The sequence below is a fragment of the Anomaloglossus baeobatrachus genome, chromosome 3, assembly GCF_048569485.1.
Source record: "Anomaloglossus baeobatrachus isolate aAnoBae1 chromosome 3, aAnoBae1.hap1, whole genome shotgun sequence".
Lineage (NCBI taxonomy): Eukaryota > Metazoa > Chordata > Amphibia > Anura > Aromobatidae > Anomaloglossus > Anomaloglossus baeobatrachus.
Window position 1 is genome coordinate 366567017 of NC_134355.1, and position 26648 is coordinate 366593664.

At 51.0% G+C, this 26648-nt stretch overlaps 1 protein-coding gene and 1 long non-coding RNA gene across 4 annotated transcripts in view; one reads left to right on the top strand and one right to left on the bottom strand.

The window, feature by feature from the left end:
• Positions 1-22315, bottom strand: part of CFAP206 (cilia and flagella associated protein 206) — a 109523-nt gene extending 87208 nt beyond the window's left edge. For 2 of the 3 annotated variants that reach the window (XM_075340148.1, XM_075340147.1), the window contains exon 1: positions 22101-22315. In XM_075340148.1, coding sequence (XP_075196263.1) covers positions 22101-22208 — 108 coding nt within the window. In that variant the 5' untranslated portion in view covers positions 22209-22315. Of the gene's footprint in view, positions 1-17987; positions 18123-22100 lie in introns of all 3 variants that reach the window. The other variant, XM_075340149.1, reaches the window with a different exon arrangement.
• A 3258-nt stretch (positions 22316-25573) lies between these two features.
• The window catches only part of LOC142295303 (uncharacterized), a 204227-nt gene continuing 203152 nt past the window's right edge, over positions 25574-26648 (top strand). The window contains exon 1 of the long non-coding RNA XR_012751411.1: positions 25574-25879. This is a non-coding gene — a long non-coding RNA (uncharacterized LOC142295303). The remainder of the gene's footprint in view (positions 25880-26648) is intronic.

Here is a 26648-nt window from a genome sequence, read left to right on the forward strand (position 1 = left end):
TCCGACTAGATGGGTGCGGTCTCACTCAATGCAAGTTTATTCAGCAAAGCCATGCCCATCTAGTCAGAATGTAAATTTTAATGAATTTGCTGGGTTTCCCTTGAAACATCCCTGTGCAAGCTCCCCCAACGTTAAAGGTGCTGGCAGGGTCTGACGTCAAAACATCAAATGTTGCGAAAACACCTTGATGAATTGGGTAGGGAGTCAAGACTATAGAGCACCATTAAAATAAAATTTCATGGGAAGCTGGGGAAGACGGACCAAAGTGCACTGGATGGACTAGTGGAACCAGTACAAGTGAAAATCAGGAGCAGAATTAGGACTTGCACCAGGTTTTGGTATATCAGTGGGACCATGATGGGCGGATTACTGGTGTGGTGTCTTCACCTCCATGACTGGCAATTTGTAAATGATACATTTAGGGGATGTGCACACGTTACTGTGCGTTATACTGAGTGTAATACTAAAGTGTTAGCAGGATAATTGCAGCATAAGGCTACATTGACACGACAGTTCTGTTTTAGCGGTCCTCAAAAAATGGTCCTGTTTTTTCACGGATGCATCCGTGTGACAACTGTTCCATTCCGTATACGGTCCATGTGTCATCCGTGTGGCTCCATCTTTTTTTGTGGACAGCAAAAAAAAAATAACTGATTTTACCCGGCTCTTGCCGACTGCCCTGGTGCAGTGGCAATAGGGGTAATATATGGGGTTGATACCAGCTGTGTAATGTCGCCTGGCATCAATCCCAGAGGTTTGTGATGTCACACTGTCTATCAGATACCCGACATCACTAACCCAGTCAATAATAAAAAAAAATAGACAACAAACAAATTTTTAATTGAAAAAACACTCGCCAACACATTCCCTCTTTCATCAATTTATTGGAAAGAAAAATCAAATCCGGTTCCGACGTAATCCAATAATGGGGTCCCACGAAGATCCATACTCACTGTCCCAGTCAATGAAGAACAGAATGTTCCCCATTGGCTGGGAGAGCAGTGCAGTGACTTGAGCTAACATCATTAGGTCAGCCCAGGTCACTGCAGGGCATAACGAGCACTGACTTCATAAGGTTAGCTCGGTGCATTACCTGCGGTGATGAACACTACTGCACTCCTGACGTCAGCGCTCATCACTGAGTTCCACTGTCCACTGCGTTCACAAGCGAAGTATCGTGAGCGACCTGTGACATCTCCACTAGTCACAGTCTCAGGCTGCCCGCGAGACTTGATGTGAGAATGTGGCATACATGGAAGTCAGTGACAAGCGCTGACATCAGGAGTTCAGCGGAGCTCATCACAGCAAGTAACGAACTTAGCTAACCTCCTGACGGCAGTGCTTGACATCCCTGCGGCTGCTCACACTGCTGTGCAGGCAGATGCTGACGCTGCTGTGTGGGCAGATGCTGACACTGCTGTGCGGGCAGATTCTGACACTGCTGTGCAGGCAAGCTGCTGACACGTTGCAGTGTGGGCAGCTGCTGACACGTTGCAGTGCGGGCAGCTGCTAACACGCTGCAGTGTGGGCACCTGCAGGGCTGGCGCAGGAGCGGGACACAGACTGCAGGGGCACCCGATCGAAGTCACACGGAAGTGCTTCCATGTGGCTTCCAGGGATTTTGCGGACCCATTGACTTGTATTTTGTCATGGTCCGCAATTACGGAACAGAATAGGACATGTTCCATAATAACAGAACGGACATATGGCATCCAATGTGTTTTTTGTAGGAACTGATGCACACGAAAATACTTCCATGTGGCTTCCAGGGATTTTACAAAACCATTGACTTGTATCGAGTCACGGTCCATTATTACAGAACAGAATAGGACATGTTCCATAATAACAAAACGGACATATGGCATCCGATGTGTTTTTTGTAGAAACTGATGCACACAGAAGTGCTTCCATGTGCCATCTGATCCTACACAAAAGACATTGAAAAGATGAACTTGTCAGTAGGTCCACAAAAAAACAGGAACTGACCAGGACAGACGGAACGGTCATCTGAATGAGCCCTAAAATATATGAGTTTTGGATGGATTCATTAGAATAGGTGAAAAATGATACAAAAAGACAGAAAGAATTGACATGCTGTACAAGTGATACTGCTTCAAATCTGCAAGGAAAATATAAGCAACGTGTGCATGATAGTTCAGAGATGTTATCACTTTGCTGGGATTAGGATGTTTCCCCCCCAAAACTGTAGTGGAAAAAACGCAGCAAATACATGGCGTGTGCACAGAACTTTAGGAGACATACCCAGGGTCGGTCTGGCTCACCGGGGTTCCAGGGAATCCCCCGGTAGGACCCAGGCCCTTAGTGCTCCCCCTCCTGCCACGTGCGTTATATAGTGCGGGGCCGCTGTACAGGGCCGCGGGGCCACCTGTTTCTCAGGGCCGGCGGTTATTGGTGGGCAGAGTGGGCAGCTGATCCAGGGCCCCCACGATCTAAGGGGCCCCCAGGCTTTCAATTGTAAACTTTTGTGATTGTACAAGTTCTGTGCGATCACTGAAGCTTCCGCAGTTGCAGAATGATCTTTAGTGACATCGCAGTCATGTGACTCACCAAAGGTCCTAACGCTGCACTGCGGGCTTCCCCAGGCCTGCACAGATGAGGTCTGCAGGACCTGGAGACCGCACCGCTATTCAAATGTATGCGCAACTTTCAGGCGCGCCTACATTTGAACAGTGCGGCAACAGTATTGAGGCAGAGGAGCGCTGCTAAGCCCCGCACCGCAAAATACCGTCATCACCGGGGCTGCAGAGGAGGAGGACGCCACAGGACTGAGGCAGAGGAGCGCACCTCAGTCCTGCACCGATATCCATCATCACTGGGGCTGCAGCTGCAGAGATGAAGAGGAGGCCGATGTGCATTCACAGGTAAGTGCTCCAGAGGAGCCGAAGAGAACATGTACAGTAATTTTACATGAGGGGCTGCAGTGGGGGAGGAGCGATGTTACTTCAGAAGGGGCATTAAGGTGTGGTGGGGGACTTTATGGAGCATATTATGGAGCATATTATGGGTCAGTGTGGGACACTATAGGACAGTGGGAGACATTATGAAGCAACTTGGGACACTATAGGGCAGTGGGGGACATTATAGGGCAGTGGGGGACATTATAGGGCAGTGGAGGACACTATAGGGCAGTGAAGAACACTGGGGAACACTGTAGGGCAGTGGGGGACATTATGAAGCAAATTGGAACACTATAGGGCAGTGGGAGACATTACAGGGCAGTGGGGGACATTATGAAGCAAATTGGGACATTATAAGGCAGTGGGGGACATTATGAAGCAAATTGGGACATTATAGAGCAGTGGAGGACATTACAGAGCAGTGTGGGACATTACAAAGCAGTGGAGGACATTACAGGGCAGTGGGAGACACTACAGGGCAGTGGGGGACATTATAGCGCAGTGGGGGACATTATGAAGCAAATTGGAACACTACAGGGCAGTGGGGGACATTATGAACCAAATTGGGACATTATAGGGCAGTGGTGGACATTATAGCGCAGTGGGGGACACTATAGGGCGTTGGGGAACACTGTAGGGCAGTGGGGGACATTACAGGGCAGTGGGGGACATTATGAAGCAAATTGGGACATTATAGAGCAGTGGGGGACATTACAAAGCAGTGGGGGACATTATAGGGCAGTGGGGGACATTATAGAGCAGTTGGGGACATTATGAAGCAAATTGGGACATTATAAGGCAGTGTGAGACATTATGAAGCAAATTTGGAAATTATAGGGCAGTGCGGGACATTATTGGTCAGTGAGGGACATTATGAAGAAAATTGGGACATTATAGGGCACTGGGGGACATTATGGGTCAGTGGGAGACATTATGAAGCAAATTGGAACATTATAAGGCAATGAAAGACATTATGAGGCATCCAGGAAGGGGATTGTGAAAGGTAGCATAGTATAATGAGGAGCGCTGGGGATTGGGGGGGGGGAGTATACAGGGATGTAATATGGGGGAGATATAGAAAGAGCACATTTTGTGGGGATATTATGGAAAGGGACATTTTGTTGAGGCTATTATGGAGAGGAGTAGTGTGTGGGGGGATATTTTGTGAAGGAAGCAATTAACAACCCCTTGTGATTCCACTTGTTCCCCCAGATATTAAATAAAGGTGGCAGGATGGAGGACATTATTAAATAAAAGGGGCCAGGATGAGGAGCATAATTACTATATGGGGCCAGAATGAGGGACATACATTAATGGTTTATGGTGGCAAGTGGGGCATAATTACTGTAGAGGCAAATTAGGGGACATTATTACTGATGAAAAAGAGTTAATTTTGAGGATACTGCCTTCCATGAAGGAAAACAAATCTGATGTAGTGTAGAAATTGGGGGGAAAAGTGAAGAATGTGCTCTGGGAGTGATCAGCTATAGGTGACTATGTTTTATTCTCTGCAGAGTTGCGTCATTGCAGGAAGAAGTGATGGCGGTCAGTGCCGGATGAAGAGAAAACTGAAGGTGAATAACATCAGCTAGAGACTTCACTGGTAAGTGAGTGTATTACATGTACAAACACTATACCAGTGATGGCAAATCTATGGCACGCGTGCCAGCCGGGGCATGCAGAGCCCTTTCTGCCGGCACGTGCGCTGTCGCCTCATCCTGCTGCTTTGAACTGCTGGCGTGGTCGCGACGGCAGTTCAAAGTTGTGTTGGGGCGGAGGGACATTTCTCCTCGCTCTGACACTCCTCCTCTCCTAGGTCGCAGGTCTTTTTCCTAGGAGACAGAGGAGCATCAGTAAGAAGCGCCGGTGTAATGACGTCTTCTGGCCGCGCAGGAATTGAGGACCTGGCGTTGCGCAGCGGTGGAGCAACTGTTAGAAGGTGAGTTGTCGTGTGTTTTTTTTTTTCACTTGTGTGCGGCTGTGCCAAGGGGGGGCAGTGCCAGCATGGGGGAAACATGCATGTTAGGGACGAGGAAACAAAAATGCCAACACGGGGAAACATACATGCCAGGATGGGGGAAACATACATGCCAGGATGGGGAAACATACATGCCAGGATGGAGGAAACATACATGCCAGGATGGAGGAAACATACATGCCAGGATGGAGGAAACATACATGCCAGGATGGGGGAAACATACATGGCAGGATGGGGGAAACATACATGCCAGGATGGAGGAAACATACATGCCAGGATGGAGGAAACATACATGCCAGGATGGGGGAAACATACATGCCAGGATGGAGGAAACATACATGGCAGGATGGGGGAAACATACATGCCAGGATGGAGGAAACATACATGCCAGGATGGAGGAAACATACATGCCAGGATGGGGGAAACATACATGCCAGGATGGGGGAAACATGCATGCCAGGATGGAGGAAACATACATGCCAGGATGGGGGAAACATACATGCCAGGATGGGGGAAACATACATGCCAGGATGGGGGAAACATACATGCCAGGATGGAGGAAACATGCATGTCAGCATGGGGAAACATGCATGTCAGGATAGGGAAACATACATGCCAGCATGGTGAAACATACATGCCAGAATGGGGAAAACATGCATGCCAGGATGGAGGAAACATGCATGCCAGGATGGAGGAAACATGCATGCCAGGATGGAGGAAACATACATGCCAGGATGGAGGAAACATACAGGCCAGGATGGAGGAAACATACATCCCAGGATGGGAGAAACATGCATGCCAGAATGGAGGACACATACATGCCAGGACGAGAGAAACATGCATGCCAGCATGGGGGAAACATGCATACCAGGACGAGAGAAACATACATGCCAGGATGGGGGAAACATACATGCCAGTACGAGATAAACATGCATGCTAGGATGGAGGAAACATACATGCCAGGATGAAAGAAACATGCATGCCAGGATGGAGGAAACATACATGCCAGGATGGGGGAAACATACATGCCAGGATAAGGGAAACATACATGCCAGGATGGGAAAAACATACATGCCAGGATGGAGGAAACATACATGCCAGGATGGAAGAAACATACATGCCAGGATGGAAGAAACATACATGCCAGGATGGAAGAAACATACATGTCAGGTTGGGGGAAACATGCATGCCAGGAGTGAGGAAACATACATGCTAGGATGGAAGAAACATCCATGCCAGGATGGAGGAAACATGCATGCCAGGATGGAAGAAACATACATGCCAGCATGGCGAAACATACATGCCAGGATGGAAGAAACATACATGCCAGCATGGCGAAACATACATGCCAGGATGGGGGAAACATACATGCAAGGATGGAGGAAACATACATCCCAGTATGGGGGAAACAAACATGCCTGGATGGGCGAAATAAACATGCCAGGATGGGGGAAACATGCATACCAGGATGGGGGAAACATGCATGCAAGGATGGAGGAAACATGCATGCCAGCATGGGGCAACATACATGCCAGGATGGAGGAAACATACATGCCAGGATGGGGGATACATGCATGTCAATATGGGGGAAACATGCATGCCAGGTTGGGGGGGAAACATGCATGCCAGGATGGGGGAAACATGCATGCCAGGATGGGGAAAACATGCATGCCAGGATGGAGGAAACATACATGTCAGGACGAGAGAAATATACATGCCAGGATTGAGGAAACATACATGCTAGGATTGAGGAAACATACATGCTAGGATTGAGGAAACATACATGCCAGGATGGAGGAAACATACATGCCACCAGGGGGAAACATACATGCCAGGGTCGGGAAACAAACATGCCAACATTGGGAAACATACATGCCAGCATGGAGAAACATACATGCCAGGATGGGGAAACATGCATGCCAGGATGGAGGAAACATACAGGCCAGGATGGAGGAAACATACAGGCCAGGATGGGGGAAACATACATGCCAGGATGGAGGAAACATACATGCCAGGATGGGAGAAACATACATATCAGGATGGGGGAAACATGCATACCAGCATGGGGGAAACATGCATGCCAGGATGGAGGAAACATGCATGCCAGCATGGGGAAACATGCATGATAGGATGGGGGAAACATACATGCCAGGATGAGAGAAACATACATGCCAGGATGGGGGAAACATGCGTGCCAGGATGGGGGAAACATGCATGCCAGGATGGGGGAAACATGCATGCCAGGATGGGGGAAACATTCATGCCAGGATGGAGGAAACATACATGTCAGGATGGGGGAAACATCCATGCCAGGATGGGGGAAACGTACATGCCAGGATGGAGGAAACATATATGCCAGGATGGGGGAAACATACATTCCAGGACGAGAGAAACATTCATGCCAGGATGGGGGAAACATGCATGCCAGGATGGAGGAAACATACATGCCAGGATGGAGGAAACATGTATACCAGGATGAAGGAAACATGCATGCCAGGATGGAGGAAACATACATTCCAGGATGGAGAAAACATAAATGCCAGGACGGGGAAAACATGCATGCCAAAATAGGGAAACATACATGCCAGGATGGGAAAAAAATACATGCCAGGATGGGAGAAACATGCATGCCAGGATGGGAGAAACATGCATGCCAGGATGGGAGAAACATGCATGCCAGGATGGGAGAAACATGCATGCCAGGATGGAGGAAACATACATGCCAGGATGGGGGAAACATACATGTCAGGATGGGGGAAACATGCATGCCAGGATGGGGGAAACATACATGCATGCCAGGATGGGGGAAACGTACATGCCAGGATGGGGGAAACGTACATGCCAGGATGGGGGAAACATATATGCCAGGATGGGGGAAACATACATTCCAGGACGAGAGAAACATTCATGCCAGGATGGGGGAAACACGCATGCCAGGATGGAGGAAACATACATGCCAGGATGGAGGAAACATACATGCCAGGATGGAGGAAACATGTATACCAGGATGAAGGAAACATGCATGCCAGGATGGAGGAAACATAAATGCCAGGACGGGGAAAACATGCATGCCAAAATAGGGAAACATACATGCCAGGATGGGAAAAAAATACATGCCAGGATGGGAGAAACATGCATGCCAGGATGGGAGAAACATGCATGCCAGGATGGGAGAAACATGCATGCCAGGATGGAGGAAACATACATGCCAGGATGGGGGAAACATACATGTCAGGATGGGGGAAACATGCATGCCAGGATGGGGGAAACATGCATGCCAGGATGGGGGAAACGTACATGCCAGGATGGGGGAAACGTACATGCCAGGATGGAGGAAACATATATGCCAGGATGGGGGAAACATACATTCCAGGACGAAAGAAACATTCATGCCAGGATGGGGGAAACATGCATGCCAGGATGGAGGAAACATACATGCCAGGATGGAGGAAACATGCATGCCAGGATGGAGAAAACATAAATGCCAGGACGGGGAAAACATACATGCTAGGACGGGGAAAACATACATGCCAAAATACGGAAACATACATGCCAGGATGGGGAAAACATACATGCCAGGATGGAGGAAACATACATGCCAGGATGGGGGAAACATGCATGCCAGGATGAGAGAAACATACATGCCAGGACGAGAGAAACATACATGCCAGGATGGAGGAAACATACATGCCAGGATGGGGGAAACATACATGCCAGGATGGAGGAAACATACATGCCAGGATGGAGGAAACATACATGCCAGGATGGAGGAAACATACATGCCAGGATGGAGGAAACATACATGCCAGGATGGAGAAAACATACATGCCAGGATGGAGGAAACATACATGCCAGGATGGAGGAAACATACATGCCAGGATGGAGGAAACATGCATGCCAGGATGGAGGAAACATGCATGCCAGGATGGAGGAAACATACATGCCAGGATGGAGGAAACATACATGCTACGATGGAGGAAACATACATGCCAGGATGGAGGAAACATACATCCCAGGATGGGAGAAACATGCATGCCAGAATGGAGGACACATACATGCCAGGACGAGAGAAACATGCATGCCAGCATGGGGGAAACATGCATACCAGGACGAGAGAAACATACATGCCAGGATGGGGGAAACATACATGCCAGTACGAGATAAACATGCATGCTAGGATGGAGGAAACATACATGCCAGGATGAAAGAAACATGCATGCCAGGATGGAGGAAACATACATGCCAGGATGGGGGAAACATACATGCCAGGATAAGGGAAACATACATGCCAGGATGGGAAAAACATACATGCCAGGATGGAGGAAACATACATGCCAGGATGGAAGAAACATACATGCCAGGATGGAAGAAACATACATGCCAGGATGGAAGAAACATACATGTCAGGTTGGGGGAAACATGCATGCCAGGAGTGAGGAAACATACATGCTAGGATGGAAGAAACATGCATGCCAGGATGGAGGAAACATGCATGCCAGGATGGAAGAAACATACATGCCAGCATGGCGAAACATACATGCCAGGATGGAAGAAACATACATGCCAGCATGGCGAAACATACATGCCAGGATGGGGGAAACATACATGCAAGGATGGAGGAAACATACATCCCAGTATGGGGGAAACAAACATGCCAGGATGGGCGAAATAAACATGCCAGGATGGGGGAAACATGCATACCAGGATGGGGGAAACATGCATGCAAGGATGGAGGAAACATGCATGCCAGCATGGGGCAACATACATGCCAGGATGGAGGAAACATACATGCCAGGATGGGGGATACATGCATGTCAATATGGGGGAAACATGCATGCCAGGTTGGGGGGGAAACATGCATGCCAGGATGGGGGAAACATGCATGCCAGGATGGGGAAAACATGCATGCCAGGATGGAGGAAACATACATGTCAGGACGAGAGAAATATACATGCCAGGATTGAGGAAACATACATGCTAGGATTGAGGAAACATACATGCTAGGATTGAGGAAACATACATGCCAGGATGGAGGAAACATACATGCCACCAGGGGGAAACATACATGCCAGGGTCGGGAAACAAACATGCCAACATTGGGAAACATACATGCCAGCATGGAGAAACATACATGCCAGGATGGGGAAACATGCATGCCAGGATGGAGGAAACATACAGGCCAGGATGGAGGAAACATACAGGCCAGGATGGGGGAAACATACATGCCAGGATGGAGGAAACATACATGCCAGCATGGGGGAAACATGCATGCCAGGATGGAGGAAACATGCATGCCAGGATGGAGGAAACATACATGCCAGCATGGGGGAAACATGCATGCCAGGATGGAGGAAACATACATGCCAGGATGGGAGAAACATACATATCAGGATGGGGGAAACATGCATACCAGCATGGGGGAAACATGCATGCCAGGATGGAGGAAACATGCATGCCAGCATGGGGAAACATGCATGATAGGATGGGGGAAACATACATGCCAGGATGAGAGAAACATACATGCCAGGATGGGGGAAACATGCGTGCCAGGATGGGGGAAACATGCATGCCAGGATGGGGGAAACATGCATGCCAGGATGGGGGAAACATGCATGCCAGGATGGGGGAAACATTCATGCCAGGATGGAGGAAACATACATGTCAGGATGGGGGAAACATCCATGCCAGGATGGGGGAAACGTACATGCCAGGATGGAGGAAAAAGAGAATTTTGTTTACTTACCGTAAATTCTTTTTCTTATAGTTCCGTCATGGGAGACCCAAACCATGGGTGTATGCTACTGCCCCCGGAGGACACACAAAGTTACTACACTCAAAAACGTGTAGCTCCTCCCTCCTAGCATATACACCCCCTGCTAGCCAGATCTAGCCAGTTTAGTGCAAAAGCTGAAGGAGGACATCCACCCACAAGAAGAGACGGAGTAAAATCCGGAGGAACCGGAACCTCAGTCTACAACAATAACAGCCGGTGAAGACACACGGAACAGGAAACCTGCCAATAGGCAATAGGGAGGGTGCTGGGTCTCCCATGACGGAACTATAAGAAAAAGAATTTACGGTAAGTAAACAAAATTCTCTTTTTCTTTATCGTTCCTTATGGGAGACCCAAACCATGGGACGTTCAAAAGCAGTCCATGGGTGGGAATAAACAGACAATTGAGAAGCAGGCAAACCTAACTTCACAAATGGGCGACAGACGCTGGAAAAATGCGTCTGCCGAGCCCACGTCTGCCAGAGCATGAGCATGCCTTGGGTAGTGCTTCGAAAAAGTATGCAGACAAATTCGAGCTGCAGACTGACAGACCTACTGAGCCGTAACCTGGTGCCTGAAGCCCAAGAAAAAAAGGCGCCGACAGGTCTGACCAAATGTGCTCTGATCCCAGGTGGGGAAGGCACTTGAGTACACTTGTAAGTCTCAGAAATGGCTGACCTAAGCCAACGATCAGGGTCGGCTTAGATGCCGAGAGACCGCTACGCTGACGAACAGTCAGCATCAGAGAGGTGCACCGCCTAATAACGGCGGTGCAAGACACGTAGATCCGGAGCGCCCGCACCAGATCTAGGATATGCAACGCTTCCTCAAGCGATGAACAGGAGCCGGACAAAAGGAAGGCAGGAAAATTGCCCCGGATAAGGTGGAAGCAGTAACCGCCTTAGGGAAAAAAGTCCGGAGTCGGATGAAGACCACCTTGTCTTGATGCAAAAGAGCAAAAAAGGGGGTGACTCCGAGGGAGCGCAGCCAGAACTCTCTGGCGGGAAATTATAGCCACTAGAAAGACTACTTTCTGTGAAAGACACAACAAAGAAACCTCCCGAAGACGGCGCAAAGGGGGGTTTCCGGGAACCGTGAGGACCGGATTAAGGTCCGAGGTCTCCATAGGCCGCCGGAAGGCGGGATGATGTGAGATGCGCCCTTAAAGGAGCGCACCGGAGCCAGCCGGACGATACGCCGCTGGCACATACTGACAGAGCCGAGACCTGTCCCTTAATGAGGGATAGTCCTAGCTGTAGACCGGACTGTGGAAGGGACAGGAGGGTCGGCAAGGCCAAAAAAGGTCAAAGGACACTTTGGAGCTCGAGTCAAAGTGGAGATGACTTCAGGAAGGATATCAGAAGTCGCTAAGATCCAGGACTCAAGAGCTATGCCGTCAATCTGAGAATCCAGAATTCTGACGGGGAAAAAACGGACCTCTTGAGAAAAGGTCCGAACGGTCCGGAAGATGCGAAGGCAACCCCACGGACAGAAGGAGCAGGTCACAGTACGAAGCCTGCTGAGGTCAGTCTGGAAGAATGACCCGACGGCCCCCTTTACCGATCTTGCGCAGGACTCTGGACAAGAAGTAGAGGGTGAAATTCGTAAAGAGACAAAGCTGGGATCAAACATGAACCAGTGTGTCTACCGCAAAACCTGAGGATTGTGGACCACGGTAGGACAGCTGAAATAGCCTGCCTCGTAGTTTTCACATCTAGGATGTGGACTGCGGATACGGTGGACTAGGAGTCCCTTGTCCACTGAAGGATGTTGAGCCGCCATGATTGCCAGGCGGCTGAGTGTCCCGCCCTGGAAGCTGGTGTAGGAAAACGCTGTCACGTTGTCCGACTGGACTCGAATGTGCCTAGCCGCCCACAGATGGTGAAGGCTTAGAGAGCAAGAAATACAGCCCTGAATTCCAGCACATTGATCCAGAGGGCTGATTCGGACAGAGTCCAAGCGCCCTGCGCTCCACGGTGGAGATATACCGCTCCCAAGGCGGATAGGCTATCCTGGTGAGGATCACCCGGAACGGGCCAGAAAAGGAGCGCCCCTGAGACAGAGTGGCCGAAGCCACCCTGAAACGAGCCCCTGGTCAGTGGCGAAGCCACCACCCCGTGGGAGGAGTGAGTTCGCTTGTACAGCGGAAAACATCCAGTCTCAGAGGACGCAGGAAAAACTGGGCAAGGAACCGCTTCCATTGACGCCCTGAGAACCTCTGGTTCGAAGTCAGAGTGGACTTGGACAGAAGACAAGCCACCCGATAGGTCAGAGTGGCGAGAGTGAGCGAAGCACTCTGCTAAGAGTCAGCACTGGATGAAACCCCGACAAGAAGGCCGTCCAGGGCTAAAAATCACTGCCAACCCCTAGGGGGGCAGGACCCTGATCACAGCTGCCCCAATGAGAATACTCAAGGGGCCTTGGCTAACCCCAAGGGAAGAGCCACGATTGGACCACTCCGATTGTCAAAACGTAGTCAACGCTGGTGTGAAACTGCGATTGACTCCTGCCGATAGGCATCTCTGATGCCGATGGTTGCTAGGGAATCTCCTTGGGGTCTTGATTGATCCGGTGAAAAAAACACACGGAACAAAACCAAGACTCAATGTGAAAACGCCACACCTGGCTATGCTTGAAAAGCTAAAGATCCAGGTCGGAAGGCACCGCCCTCTTCGGGGACTAGGAATAGATTTAAGCAAAAATCTCAGAACCGTTCCCAGACGGGAACCGGTACATTACTCCATTGGCCTGCCAGAAATGCCACGGCCTGTGAGAAGGCGGCGGCCTTGGAGCAGGGAGGAGATGACAGAGAAAATCTGTTTGGCGGGTGGACAGAAGTCCATCCTGTAGCCAAGGGAGATATAATCTCGCCCCCACTGAACGGAGACGTGTTAGAACCCTACGTCGCCACGTGGAGAGAGCCTGCCACCGACCAAGGAGGTTGTTGGCGTGGCTAAATAGCTCGGAGGAAGCTGACTCAGTGACAGCATCTCCTGCGGCCTTCTGAAAACGCAGCTTCGAGCTATTTGGTTCTATGAACCTAGGCTGAGCTAGAGGACGACCAGATGGAGGAACGGAAACCACCGAAACCTCAACTGACTCCTGTCCCGGACAGGTTCCCTGATTTAGGTTTGTGGCAAGGAAGAATACTCCCCGCCAAGAGCTTCCTTAATTTCACTCAGTTGGTTCCGAGGAAACTGGTCCCACCAAGGGGGAGCCCAGCAGGGAACCTCCATAGAGGCATCTGCCTTCCAAATCCGAAGCCACAGGAGCTTGCGGATAGCGAGGAAGGTAGCCCAGATCACCGCCGTGCGGCGTCCAGCATGGCAGATCTGGTATAGGATGAAAGAACTGAGTCTGGAAGTTCAGGCAACCGTTTTGGCATAGAGTCCCTGTGAGAGAATGCATCTCCTCCAGAGAAGCAGAGAAGGTACAAAAAAACCGCACTGCTGTAAGCTGAGGAGAACGAAGCTCCTGCCGTCCCCATACCAAACTTGGCCCAAAGGACAACCGGGCGGACCGCAGAACCGTAAGTGAGGAGCCATCAGCCACTGACATAACGGCCCGGGCTGAGCCACCTAAGGTGAATGAGCCCACTACTTGACCACCATTGGTGGACAGGGGAAATCCAGTCCTCAGAATCACGCTTCATGGGAAGCGACTGTCAGAGCGGACCCTGGGCCTGGTCACCTGGAGAAGTTAAGGAACACACGTTGTGTTCACCTAGATAAGGTAACACCGGCGGATTGAGGTCCAAAATTAATGTACCGTAGGATCCATAAAGAGGTGCCGTCAGCCACTGATACAACTATCCGGGCTGAAGTCTAGACACCGGAGTGGCTACCCTTGGCGAATGAGTACACTCCTAGACCACCTCAGATGGGAGGGGGAGACAGGCAGCAGAACCCCGCTGTGGGGTCTGCAGGATAGGCTGTGGGCTTGGACGCAGCAGCTGAAAACTGGAGTGGTTAAGGAACACACTCCTCGTCCTGTTAAAGGTATACTGATGCCTTTCTGCTAGCGGGGAATACTCCCCTGATCAGGCGGATGGAGGTCCAGTACAAGAATAATGGACGCAATCCAATCATTCGCATCTGCGTCACCTACGGACGGATCAATGTACATAAAGTAGCGTCGGAGCCCGTGGTAGAGACATCCACCTCGTCCAGTGAGTCAGCTCGTAATCGGAGCTGCGGGACGGGGAGGACAGGGGACCCTGCGTCTCCCTGTCAGGAGGACGGGGTCTGAGCCCAGAAGGAGAGTCCCTTGTGAGCTTTGCTGAGCGAAGCAGAAAACGCCCTGAGAAGGGGGCTGCATGCTCAGCAGATGCCGGGACAGCCGACCCCTGGAAAAGAGGATTCCCACGGGGGTCAGCCACCGAAACCGGAGCAGCTGGAGGGACCATTAATGAGCCCCCAAGCTGAGGGGCCACAGTGGTTATGAGCTCGGTATAGCCGTACGAGACTACCTGCAGTGGATAATAAAAAACAGCCTGCAGTCTCGCTCTGTGACATGCTGCAGAGGTGGGGGGCTCTGTCTAGAATGGCTAGAATACCCAAGACAGAGGTTCAGCCTGGGGAGAATCCCGGCTGAGGCATCTTGCCACTATCCACCACATAAGAACCGTTACAGTGTGTCGGTTCAGGCAATATGAGGTTACATGCAGAGCATGTAGTGTACAGCCTTGGAGCATTGCTGCTAGAGTGAGACATGCTGCTGAGGGGGAGATTCTATGATAAAGAATTAACTCCTTCAGAATGCCCTGAGAGTGAATAAAAGTGCACAACCAGAGGTTGTGACTTATCAGGCCACTATATGAGTGCCCTCCGGATTCCAGGCCTGGACCCCCAGCCAGAGATTCACTCCCTCTGCACTGCAGAGCAGCCAGCGCCGACCAGAGTACTGAGACGCTGAGAAAATGGCGCCAGAGTGAGGAGGGGGGGCGGGGGTTAACCCAGGAGCGGGAATCGGAGGGCGAGGAGATGTACAGGGGAGGGAATCATCTCCTCAAAAAGGAGCGTCCTCCCCTGTGCAGAGCGGCCGGCGGGCGGCTCTGCAGTGTCCCCCTGCATGACTGACATGCAGGGGAACGAAAACGAAACTAGGCCGCGGCTGAAGCCGGGGCCTAGAGTTATACATGCGGCCGAGAATCCGGCATCATCGGCGCGGTTCCCAGTAAGAAACCGTGGAACCGGCCGGAAACACAGTAAAAGCAGCATTATCAAGCATCACTGTCCCCCACAATAAAAAGTGCCCCACATTGCAGAAGAACCCTCTGAATAACGTCTCTATACTTAGCTTTGAGACGCAGGGCCCAGTCCCTGGTGGGGTGGGGGTCCAGTGCTCCTTCCAGCAGGGTCCTGCATAAGGGCTGCGGATGGAGGCCGGTCTCCTGCAAGGCAGTGAGAACCGTGTTGGCTCCAACTTCAAGCCAGAGCCACTAAGGGATGGTGAAGGAGCGCGGCATGAAGGGCTCCTGCCCTGAAGTCAACCTTAACAGCACCGCCGCCAGGGGGGTGAGAAGGGACATGCCGGGAGTCCAGTGGACCCGCTTTTCTTCCAAATCTTTAGAAAAAATGAAAAATCAAAAGAGAATGCATGTGTGTGTGTGATCCTCCTGACACAAAGCAAAAAACTGGCTAGATCTGGCTAGCAGGGGGTGTATATGCTAGGAGGGAGGAGCTACACGTTTTTGAGTGTAGTAACTTTGTGTGTCCTCCGGGGGCAGTAGCATACACCCATGGTTTGGGTCTCCCATAAGGAACGATAAAGAAACATACATTCCAGGACGAGAGAAACATTCATGCCAGGATGGGGGAAACATGCATGCCAGGATGGAGGAAACATACATGCCAGGATGGAGGAAACATGTATACCAGGATGAAGGAAACATGCATGCCAGGATGGAGGAAACATACATTCCAGGATGGAGAAAACATAAATGCCAGGACGGGGAAAACATGCATGCCAAAATAGGGAAACATACATGCCAGGATGGGAAAAAAATACATGCCAGGATGGGAGAAACATGCATGCCAGGATGGGAGAAACATGCATGCCAGGATGGGAGAAACATGCATGCCAGGATGGGAGAAACATGCGTGCCAGGATGGGAGAAACATGCATGCCAGGATGGAGGAAACATACATGCCAGGATGGGGGAAACATACATGTCAGGATGGGGGAAACATGCATGCCAGGATGGGGGAAACATGCATGCCAGGATGGGGGAAACGTACATGCCAGGATGGGGGAAACGTACATGCCAGGATGGAGGAAACATATATGCCAGGATGGGGGAAACATATGCCAGGATGGGGGAAACATATGCCAGGATGGGGGAAACATACATTTCAGGACGAGAGAAACATACATTTCAGGACGAGAGAAACATACATGCCAGAATGAGAGAAACATACATGTTAGGATGGAGGAAACATACATGCCAGGATGGGGGAAACATGCATGCCAGGATGGGGGAAACATGCATGCCAGGATGGGGGAAACGTACATGCCAGGATGGGGGAAACGTACATGCCAGGATGGAGGAAACATACATGCCAGCATGGGGGAAACATATGCCAGGATGGGGGAAACATATGCCAGGATGGGGGAAACATACATTTCAGGACGAGAGAAACATACATTTCAGGACGAGAGAAACATACATGCCAGAATGAGAGAAACATACATGTTAGGATGGAGGAAACATACATGCCAGGATGGGGGAAACATGCATGCTAGGATGGGGGAAACATGCATGCCAGGATGGGAGAAACATGCATGCCAGGATGGAGGAAACATACATGCCAGGATGGGGGAAACATACATGTCAGGATGGGGGAAACATGTATGCTAGGATGGGGGAAACATGCATGCCAGGATGGGGGAAACGTACATGCCAGCATGGGGGAAACATACATGCCAGGATGGAGGAAACATATATGCCAGGATGGGGGAAACATGCATGCCAGGATGGAGGAAACATACATTCCAGGATGGGGGAAACATACATGCCAGGATGGAGTGCGGTGGGGGGGGGCCGAGCAGGGTAATGTGTGCGGGAGGCAGAGTTCGGGGTGGGTGGAGCCGAGCGGGGCCATGGCGCTGAGGACGTCAGTGTCGGGGACTGCATGACTGGGGACAGGTGACTATCCAGGTTTGTGTGTGTGTGTGTGTGTCTTCAGAGTATACAAGCGGAGGACGGAGTGCAAGGGGGGTGGAGTCAGATGGGATAATGTGTGCGGGGGGCGGATGCGAGCGGTGGGTATGTGTCGGCTGGGTTGCCGGTGTGGGCTCCCAGGGGTGCAGCACTCACCGGGTAGTCGGGCCTCCGTGTGGGTGCGGGGAAAAGTGTCGAGCGTCGTCCTGTCGGCCCGTAGTTGAGGCTGTTCAGTTAGCTGAGCCATTGGTCGCAGGCTCATTAGCGCGCGCGGTGTGGCGACGGTTGTCACTGTAATGTCGTCATTTTGGAGCAAAAAAGACAGACAGAAAGAATAAGGCAATTATATATATAGATAATAGTGGTATAAAATCATGCATAATTATAACCTTTACCTTCTCACAAGAAACACTACAACCGCCCACGTCACAATACACACAAAAACACATACACACATGTACAGACAGAAAATATGAAGATATAGCTAGATAGATAATAGTAATATATTAGATATAATAGATAGGTTGATAGAGATCCCGTTGCTATATAATGTCACAACCCCCCTACATATTATACACTTGCACCCTTTAGTGCCTTTCATGGGGCAGTAAAGGGTGTTTAGCCTAATTTAACCTAAAAAATAAATAATAAAAAGAAACTGAGTGCACTCCACCCTATTTTTGATAACTAGTAAAGGAAAAGCAGACAGCTGCGGGCTGATATTATCAGGCTAGGAAGGTCCATGGTTATTTTGCCCTTCCCAACCTAAAAATACCAGCCCACAGCCACCCCAGAAGTGGCATTTCACATTAGATGCGGAAATTCTAGCAGTTCGCTCAGCTCTTCCAAATTGTGATATCAGTGTAGATTTATGAGGTACATGTCGGCTGTGTAATGTCAGCTGGCATCAAGCACAGGGAATAGTTGAGGTTCCCACGGTGTTCCTCGATTACCAGGATCAAAGTCTATGAAGTCTCAGGATGAGGACTCAGAACAAAGCTTCATGGACTTTGAGCAGCAGCCACTCCCGGACTCACTCTGGGACACTGATGATCAATGATGTCAGGGACATCACCGCTCATCACTCTGTCAGAGGCCTTGTTATGACGCTCCATAGTCTTGATCCAGGTAATGAAGAATGTCGTGGGAACCACTGGACTACATTAGATCTGGGAACTTTGGATTTTAATTAGTGAACGTGGGAGAGTGTCTTGTTTTTGTTTCTTTTTTCTTTGACTTTTAGGTTTCCATTTGTGGACTATGTCAGAATTCCTGGACTACATCAGACCTGCATGCTTTTTGTTCTTTTTTTATTTTATAAAATGGTGAACCATGGAAGGTGTGGAGGAGGGTTTCTTCCAAAAAATTATTTGTATGTTTTTTCTTTTCACTTACTGGGTTAGTAATTAGGTTGTCTGATGGACGCCTCTCCATTAATAACACCATGGCTTGATGTCAACTGACACTACACAGCTGTCAATAAGCCCTTATATTACTCTGCCTGCCATTGCACTAGGGCAATTGGAAAGAGCTGGGCAAAGCACCGGTATTGTGATATAATATGATGCTCCACTTCTGGAGCGGCTGCGGGCAGGGCCGCCACTAGGAATTTCAGGGCCCCATACTGGCAAAATTTTCGGGACTCCGCCCAGGCTCCACCCCCAGCTGCACCTCCACCACTCAAACTTCCTACAGTCTCACTGCCACTCTTGCAAAAACATAAATGTACATATATATATATATATATATATATATATATATATACAGTCATGGCCAAAAGTGTTAGCACCCTTGAAGTTGTTTCCCTCAGAAAACTACACAGACAGACTGAATACACAGACACACTGAATACACAGACAGACAGACTGTATACAGAGACTGAATACACAGACAGACAGACTGTATACACAGACAGACTATACACAGACAGACTGAATACACAGACACACTGAATACACAGACAGACAGACTGTATACAGAGAGACTGAATACACAGACAGACAGACTGTATACACAGACAGACTATACACAGACAGACTGAATACACAGACACACTGAATACACAGACAGACTGTATACAGAGAGACTGAATACACAGACAGACAGACTGTATACACAGACAGACTATACACAGACAGACTGAATACACAGACACACTGAATACACAGACAGACAGACTGTATACAGAGAGACTGAATACACAGACAGACAGACTGTATACACAGACAGACAGTATATTCATACAGATAGTATACACAAACATACACAGTATAGACAGACAGACTGTATACACAGACAGACTGTATACACAGACTGTATACACAGACAGACAGTATATTCATATAGTATACACAAACATACACAGTATAGACAGACAGACTGTATACACAGACAGACTGTATACACAGACTGTATACACAGACAGACAGTATATTCATATAGTATACACAAACATACACAGTATAGACAGACAGACAGTATACACAGACACAATTTTTTAAGACAGACAGTATACATAGACAGACAGTATACACAGATAGTATACATAGACAGACAGTATACACAGATAGTATACATAGACAGACAGACAGCTACATATTGCACACTATACAGGACACACATATCTTATACATAACACATACAGGCAGCACATTACACAGACACAGGCAGCCCATTACACAGACAGCACATTACACAGACACAGGCAGCACATTACACAGACACAGACAGCACATTACACAGACAGCACATTACACAGACACAGACAGCACATTACACAGACAGCACATTACACAGACACAGACAGCACATTACACAGACACAGACAGCACATTACACAGACACCACATTACACAGACACCACATTACACAGACAGCACATAACACATGATTCACATTATACTCACCTGCCTGTGATGCAATTCAGTGCCCTCCCGCACATCTAGCTGAGGTAAGGCAGGCAGGGTTTGGGGTCGGCAGGCCCCCGCAGTCTGAGATCAGCTGAACCTGGCTGGGATCAGCGCCCCGCTCCCCGGGCTGAGAGCAGCGGGCCCCCCCGGTCTGAGATGAGCGGGCGGGCCACCTCACACACCCCCGGCGAATGTCTTCAGTTCACAGCGCTTACCTGTCCTGCTGGCTGCCGCGTCCTTGCCACCTCTGCCGCTGTTACTTGCAGGAGTGTAATGAGGTTGCAGAGTGATGACCTCACCACACTGCTGCACGGCACAGCGATGACGCGCCGGCGCCCTGCTCTGCTCCAATGACTCTGCCTCCACTCCACCACATGGCTAATTTGCATGCTCCGCCCCGTCGCATGCAAATTAGTCATGTAAGGAGGTGAAGCGACACCGCCGGGCAGCTGTGATGGGGCCTGGTGAAGAGGAGGGGCCCGTCCTGCCGGGGGCTTAATAAAGATAAGTATTTACCCTGGGCCTGTTCGGGCCCCCTCTCTTCACCGGGCCACCTACACCAGGCAGAGTAGTAATGCCCTGATGGCGGTCCTGGCTGCGGGCTAGTATTTTTAGGATGGGAAGGACCAAATAATCATGGACCTTTCCTGCTTGTGCTGCCTGTGTTTCAACCAACTTTATTGACACTTGATGTTTTTAGATGCATTTTTGATGCGTTTATGCTGCGTAAATGCATTACCAATAACAATGTTTTTTTACCAGCGAATTTTCTGCTTCTAATGCTAATCTATGGGGGAAATCTGCACAGATAACGCTGCGTACCTGTAAGAGAAATTGATGATTGGAATAACGCACCACGGGTCAGTTTACGCAGCATAAAATGAAGCACAGGGGCAGGACATTTCCGCTAGTCCCATCCACTTTCCTACAAGACGCTGCGTTATCGCAGCATCCAAAACACGAGTAACACTGATTGTGGCACCTAGCCTTAGGGTAAGGGTATGTGCCTACATTTAGTATTTTCAGGAGAAAAATGTGCTGCAAATACTAATGTGTTGGTCAGAAAAACGCAGCATCAAATACTTTGGTTTTTGACTCGTTTTTGACTCGTTTTTTTGCCTGCATTTTTCCCAATCATTACACAAACGCTTAAATCTGCTGTAAACCTGCAAGGAGAAAAGCAAGTGTGCATGAGACCTCAGGATTCTGTCACTTTGCTGGGAATGGAAATCCTTCAGGTTTTGTGACAAAACCGCAAAGTGTGCACAGCCAAAAACGTTTTCTTTTAGACACTTGATTGAACACAAATGGAGGGACAGCGCGGGGCTGGTGCCAATGGCGCGGCTGCACAATCACTCACCACAAATGCTGCCATGGTCTCGGACACCGTCTGCCCCTTCGCAGCACACTCCTGGACGATTTCCCTTATGATGTTCTTGATCACACTCTCGGCTTGTGAGTGGGACATGGTGGGGCAGAGCGGCGGGCACGGTCTGGATAACGGTGAACTACCGGCTCCGCGAAGATCTGCTGTCAGATTGTTTACACCGCCGTCACCATAGCGACAGGAAGCGCCGCGCGGCGGACACAGAAACCTGCTAACGTCAGAGGGTCATGTGATAAGTAAGGTCACGTGGTAAGTCCATTTACAGTCACTGCTGCTAGTATCCTACCTATACGATCTGAAGTACTACGCTGCTCACTGCCGGAAACTGAGAGGGGCTGAGGCTATTGCATCCACAGTTATAGGAGGATTCTGTGGGAATGGGGAAGATGCAAACTCATTGCTAGACTGATGCTTGTGTGTCTGGGGGCACAGCAAAGTGTATGGGGATGGTGTCAGGGTTCCCTGAGATGTATGGGACGGCGTGAGGGCTCGCTGAGCTTTATGGCAGATGCATAAGGGCTCACTGATGTGTATGGCTGCGTGCGTGCTCAGGTGTATGGAGGTGGCGTGCGGGCTCGCTGAGGTATATGATGGTGGTGTGAGGGCGCATCAAGGTTTATGATGCGATGTGAGGGCGCATCGAGGTGTATGATGCGATGTGAGGGCGCATCAAGGTGTATGATGCGATGTGTGGGCGCATCGAGGTGTACGATGCGATTTGAGGGCGCATCGAGGTGTACGATGCGATTTGAGGGCGCATCGAGGTGTATGATGCGATGTGAGGGCGCATAGAGGTGTATGACGGCGGTGTGAGGGCGCATAGAGGTGTATGACGGCGGTGTGAGGGCGCATCGAGGTGTATGACGACGGTGTGAGGGCGCATCGAGGTGTATGATGCGGTGTGAGGGCGCATCGAGGTGTATGATGCGGTGTGAGGGCGCATCGAGGTGTATGATGCGGTGTGAGGGCGCATCGAGGTGTATGATGCGGTGTGAGGGCGCATCGAGGTGTATGATGCGGTGTGAGGGCGCATCGAGGTGTATGATGCGGTGTGAGGGCGCATCGAGGTGTATGATGCGGTGTGAGGGCGCATCGAGGTGTATGATGCGGTGTGAGGGCGCATCGAGGTGTATGATGCGGTGTGAGGGCGCATCGAGGTGTATGATGCGGTGTGAGGGCGCATCGAGGTGTATGATGCGGTGTGAGGGCGCATCGAGGTGTATGATGCGGTGTGAGGGCGCATCGAGGTGTATGACGCGGTGTGAGGGCGCATCGAGATGTATGACGCGGTGTGAGGGCACATCAAGATGTATGACGCAGTGTGAGGGCACATCAAAATGTATGATGGCAGTATGAAGGAGCGCCGAGGTGTATGGGGAAGGTGTCAGTGTTCCCTGAGATGTATGAGGGCCCGCCGAGGCGTACGGGGGCAGCGTGAGGGCCCGCCGAGGCGTACAGGGGCGGCGTGAGGGCCCGCCGAGGCGTACAGGGGCGGCGTGAGGGCCCGCCGAGGCGTACAGGGGCGGCGTGAGGGCCCGCCGAGGCGTACAGGGTTGGCGTGAGGGCCCGCCGAGGCTTACTGGGTTGGCGTGAGGCCCCGCCGAGGCTTACTGGGTTGGCGTGAGGCCCCGCCGAGGCTTACTGGGTTGGCGTGAGGCCCCGCCGAGGCTTACTGGGTTGGCGTGAGGCCCCGCCGAGGCTTACTGGGTTGGCGTGAGGCCCCGCCGAGGCTTACTGGGTTGGCGTGAGGCCCCGCCGAGGCTTACTGGGTTGGCGTGAGGCCCCGCCGAGGCTTACTGGGTTGGCGTGAGGCCCCGCCGAGGCTTACTGGGTTGGCGTGAGGGCCCTCCGAGGCGTACGGGGGCGGCGTGAGGGCCCTCCGAGGCGTACGGGGGCGGCGTGAGGGCCCTCCGAAGCATACGGGGGCGGTGTGAGGGCCTGCCGAGGCGTATGGGGGCGGCAAGAGGGTACAGCAAGGTGTATGGGGCAGTGTGAGCACTCACTAGGGTATTTGGAGGGCATGGTGGAGGCATTCTGGAATGTGTGGAGGTGGTGTAGTGACTTGTTATTCTGCAAGTCAAAGTGATGATCCAGTGATATCAAATCTATATTTTGTTTCATAACTTTAAATGTGAAAAATAATACATCTGGTTTGTGTCATACCAAATAATTTGGACTTATATCTCCTTCCCAACCAAGGATGAAAATGTATGTTATGTAGCATCAAAGCAGCTGCAGAAATGCAGTACGGGACCTAGGGAGGGTGAGTGCTGATTATGGTGTGCAGAAAGCTGTAGTAGAAAGTGACTCTTTAGGCCAGGGGTGGGGAACCTTTTTTCTGTCGGGGGCCATTTGGAAATTTTTACCAATCTTCGGGGGCCGCACAAAATTATTAATGTTTAAATGACCCTGCTATATTGGGTGAAGCAATTAATTAACTGGGGGCATGGGGCTGGGGGCACAGACACCACACGCGGGGCTGGGGGCACAGACACCACACGCGGGGCTGGGGGCACAGACACCACACGCGGGGCTGGGGGCACAGACACCACACGCGGGGCTGGGGGCACAGACACCACACGCGGGGCTGGGGGCACAGACACCACACGCGGGGCTGGGGGCACAGACACCACACGCGGGGCTGGGGGCACAGACACCACACGCGGGGCTGGGGGCACAGACACCACACGCGGGGCTGGGGGCACAGACACCACACGCGGGGCTGGGGGCACAGACACCACACGCGGGGCTGGGGGCACAGACACCACACGCGGGGCTGGGGGCACAGACACCACACGCGGGGCTGGGGGCACAGACACCACACGCGGGGCGGCACAGACACCACTGTGGGGGAGGCACAGACATCACTGTGGGGGAGGCACAGACATCACTGTGGGGGGAGGCACAGACATCACTGTGGGGGGAGGCACAGACATCACTGTGGGGGGAGGCTGCACAGACATCACTGTGGGGGGAGGCTGCACACAGGACTGGGGGGGGAGGCTGCACACAGGACTGGGGGGGGAGGCTGCACACAGGACTGGGGGGGCTGCACACAGGACTGGGGGGGGTGCACACAGGACTGGGGGGTGCACACAGGACTGGGTGATGGGCTGCACATAGGATTTGCACTGCAGGGTGCACTACAGGACATTGGGGGGCTGCACACAGGACTGGGGGAGGGGTGCACACAGGATTGGGGGGGTGCAAACAGGACTACTGGGGGAGGGGTGCACACAGGACTGGGGGAGGGGTGCACACAGGACTGGGGGAGGGGTGCACACAGGACATTGGGGGGCACACTGCGCTGAGTTTCATGCAACTCTGGGGGAGAAGGTTTACAGAACTGGTGTGGGGAGGCACAAAGCATTGGGCAGGGCACATAGCAGCAGAGGGTTGGCGCTGGACTCACAGCAGCATTGCATTCACATCACCGGAGTGCAGGAGCCGGACACACAGCATCAGAAGGAGAAGGCAGGCACTGATCTCCGGAGGGCAGGGGGCGGACACACAACGCTGGAACCTGTGAGGCTGCTGTAGACCCGCCCACAATTGGCACTGGCCGACGGGAGATCACATTGCAGCACAAACAGCAAAGTGGATTTAAAGGGCCGGCGGCAGCGAGACCGCGGTGACAGCATGAGCACTGCCTCCCCCGGGAATCTGCCCGGGGGCCACATAAAAGGTCATGGCGGGCCGCCGGAGGTTCCCCACCCCTGCTTTAGGCTGTGTACAGAGAATGCCTTTTTCAGGTGGGTACACGCTGTAATTCCACTAAAAAAATGCAGTGTAAAAATAATGTGCTGTTCACATGCTCAGTGTTTTTAGCTTCTCTTCACTAGGGATGAGCAAACCTGAACTGTAAAGTTTTGGGTCTGGTGCTGAACCCCGAACACTGGCTTTTTACTGTACTCCCAGTTCTGGTTCAGATTTGTCACCCAAATAAAACCTGTTGAAAGGTTGCAGAACAGCCAATCAGCAAGCTTTTAGGCTATGGGCACTTCTGGAGCCATCGCAGCCATGCCAAGTATTGTGACTTGCCTTGTATAAAGGCCGGATCACGGGCCGGGCCACTCCGCCATTTTGCGTTGACTTGAATAGGGAGAGTATGGTGTTGGGAGTGAGGGACAGTGATGGATGCAGTTAGGAAAAAACAAATACTTTGCAGGGATAGGACACTGTAGGAGTGAGGCACAGTAATAGGTGCATGTAATTCTAAATAAAATACAGTGTTGCATCACGCAGATTTGCGTAGTGGTCAAAAGCAGCAGAATACAGGTAGTGTAATCTATTCGCCCAATCTACCAAAAAATATTGTTTTCCTGTGTGCCTTTCTGTGTGAATGTCTCTGAAACCTCATACTGCTTTGTGTCACACAGCTTTGCGTAGTGGTACAAAACAGCAGTGTAATCTATTATTGGCACAATCTACCAAAAAACAGAGTGTGTACAGCAGGGCCAGTAAGCCAAACCTCCGACTCCTCAATTTTCCTGACTCAGAACTCATGATTAAGTGAAAAAT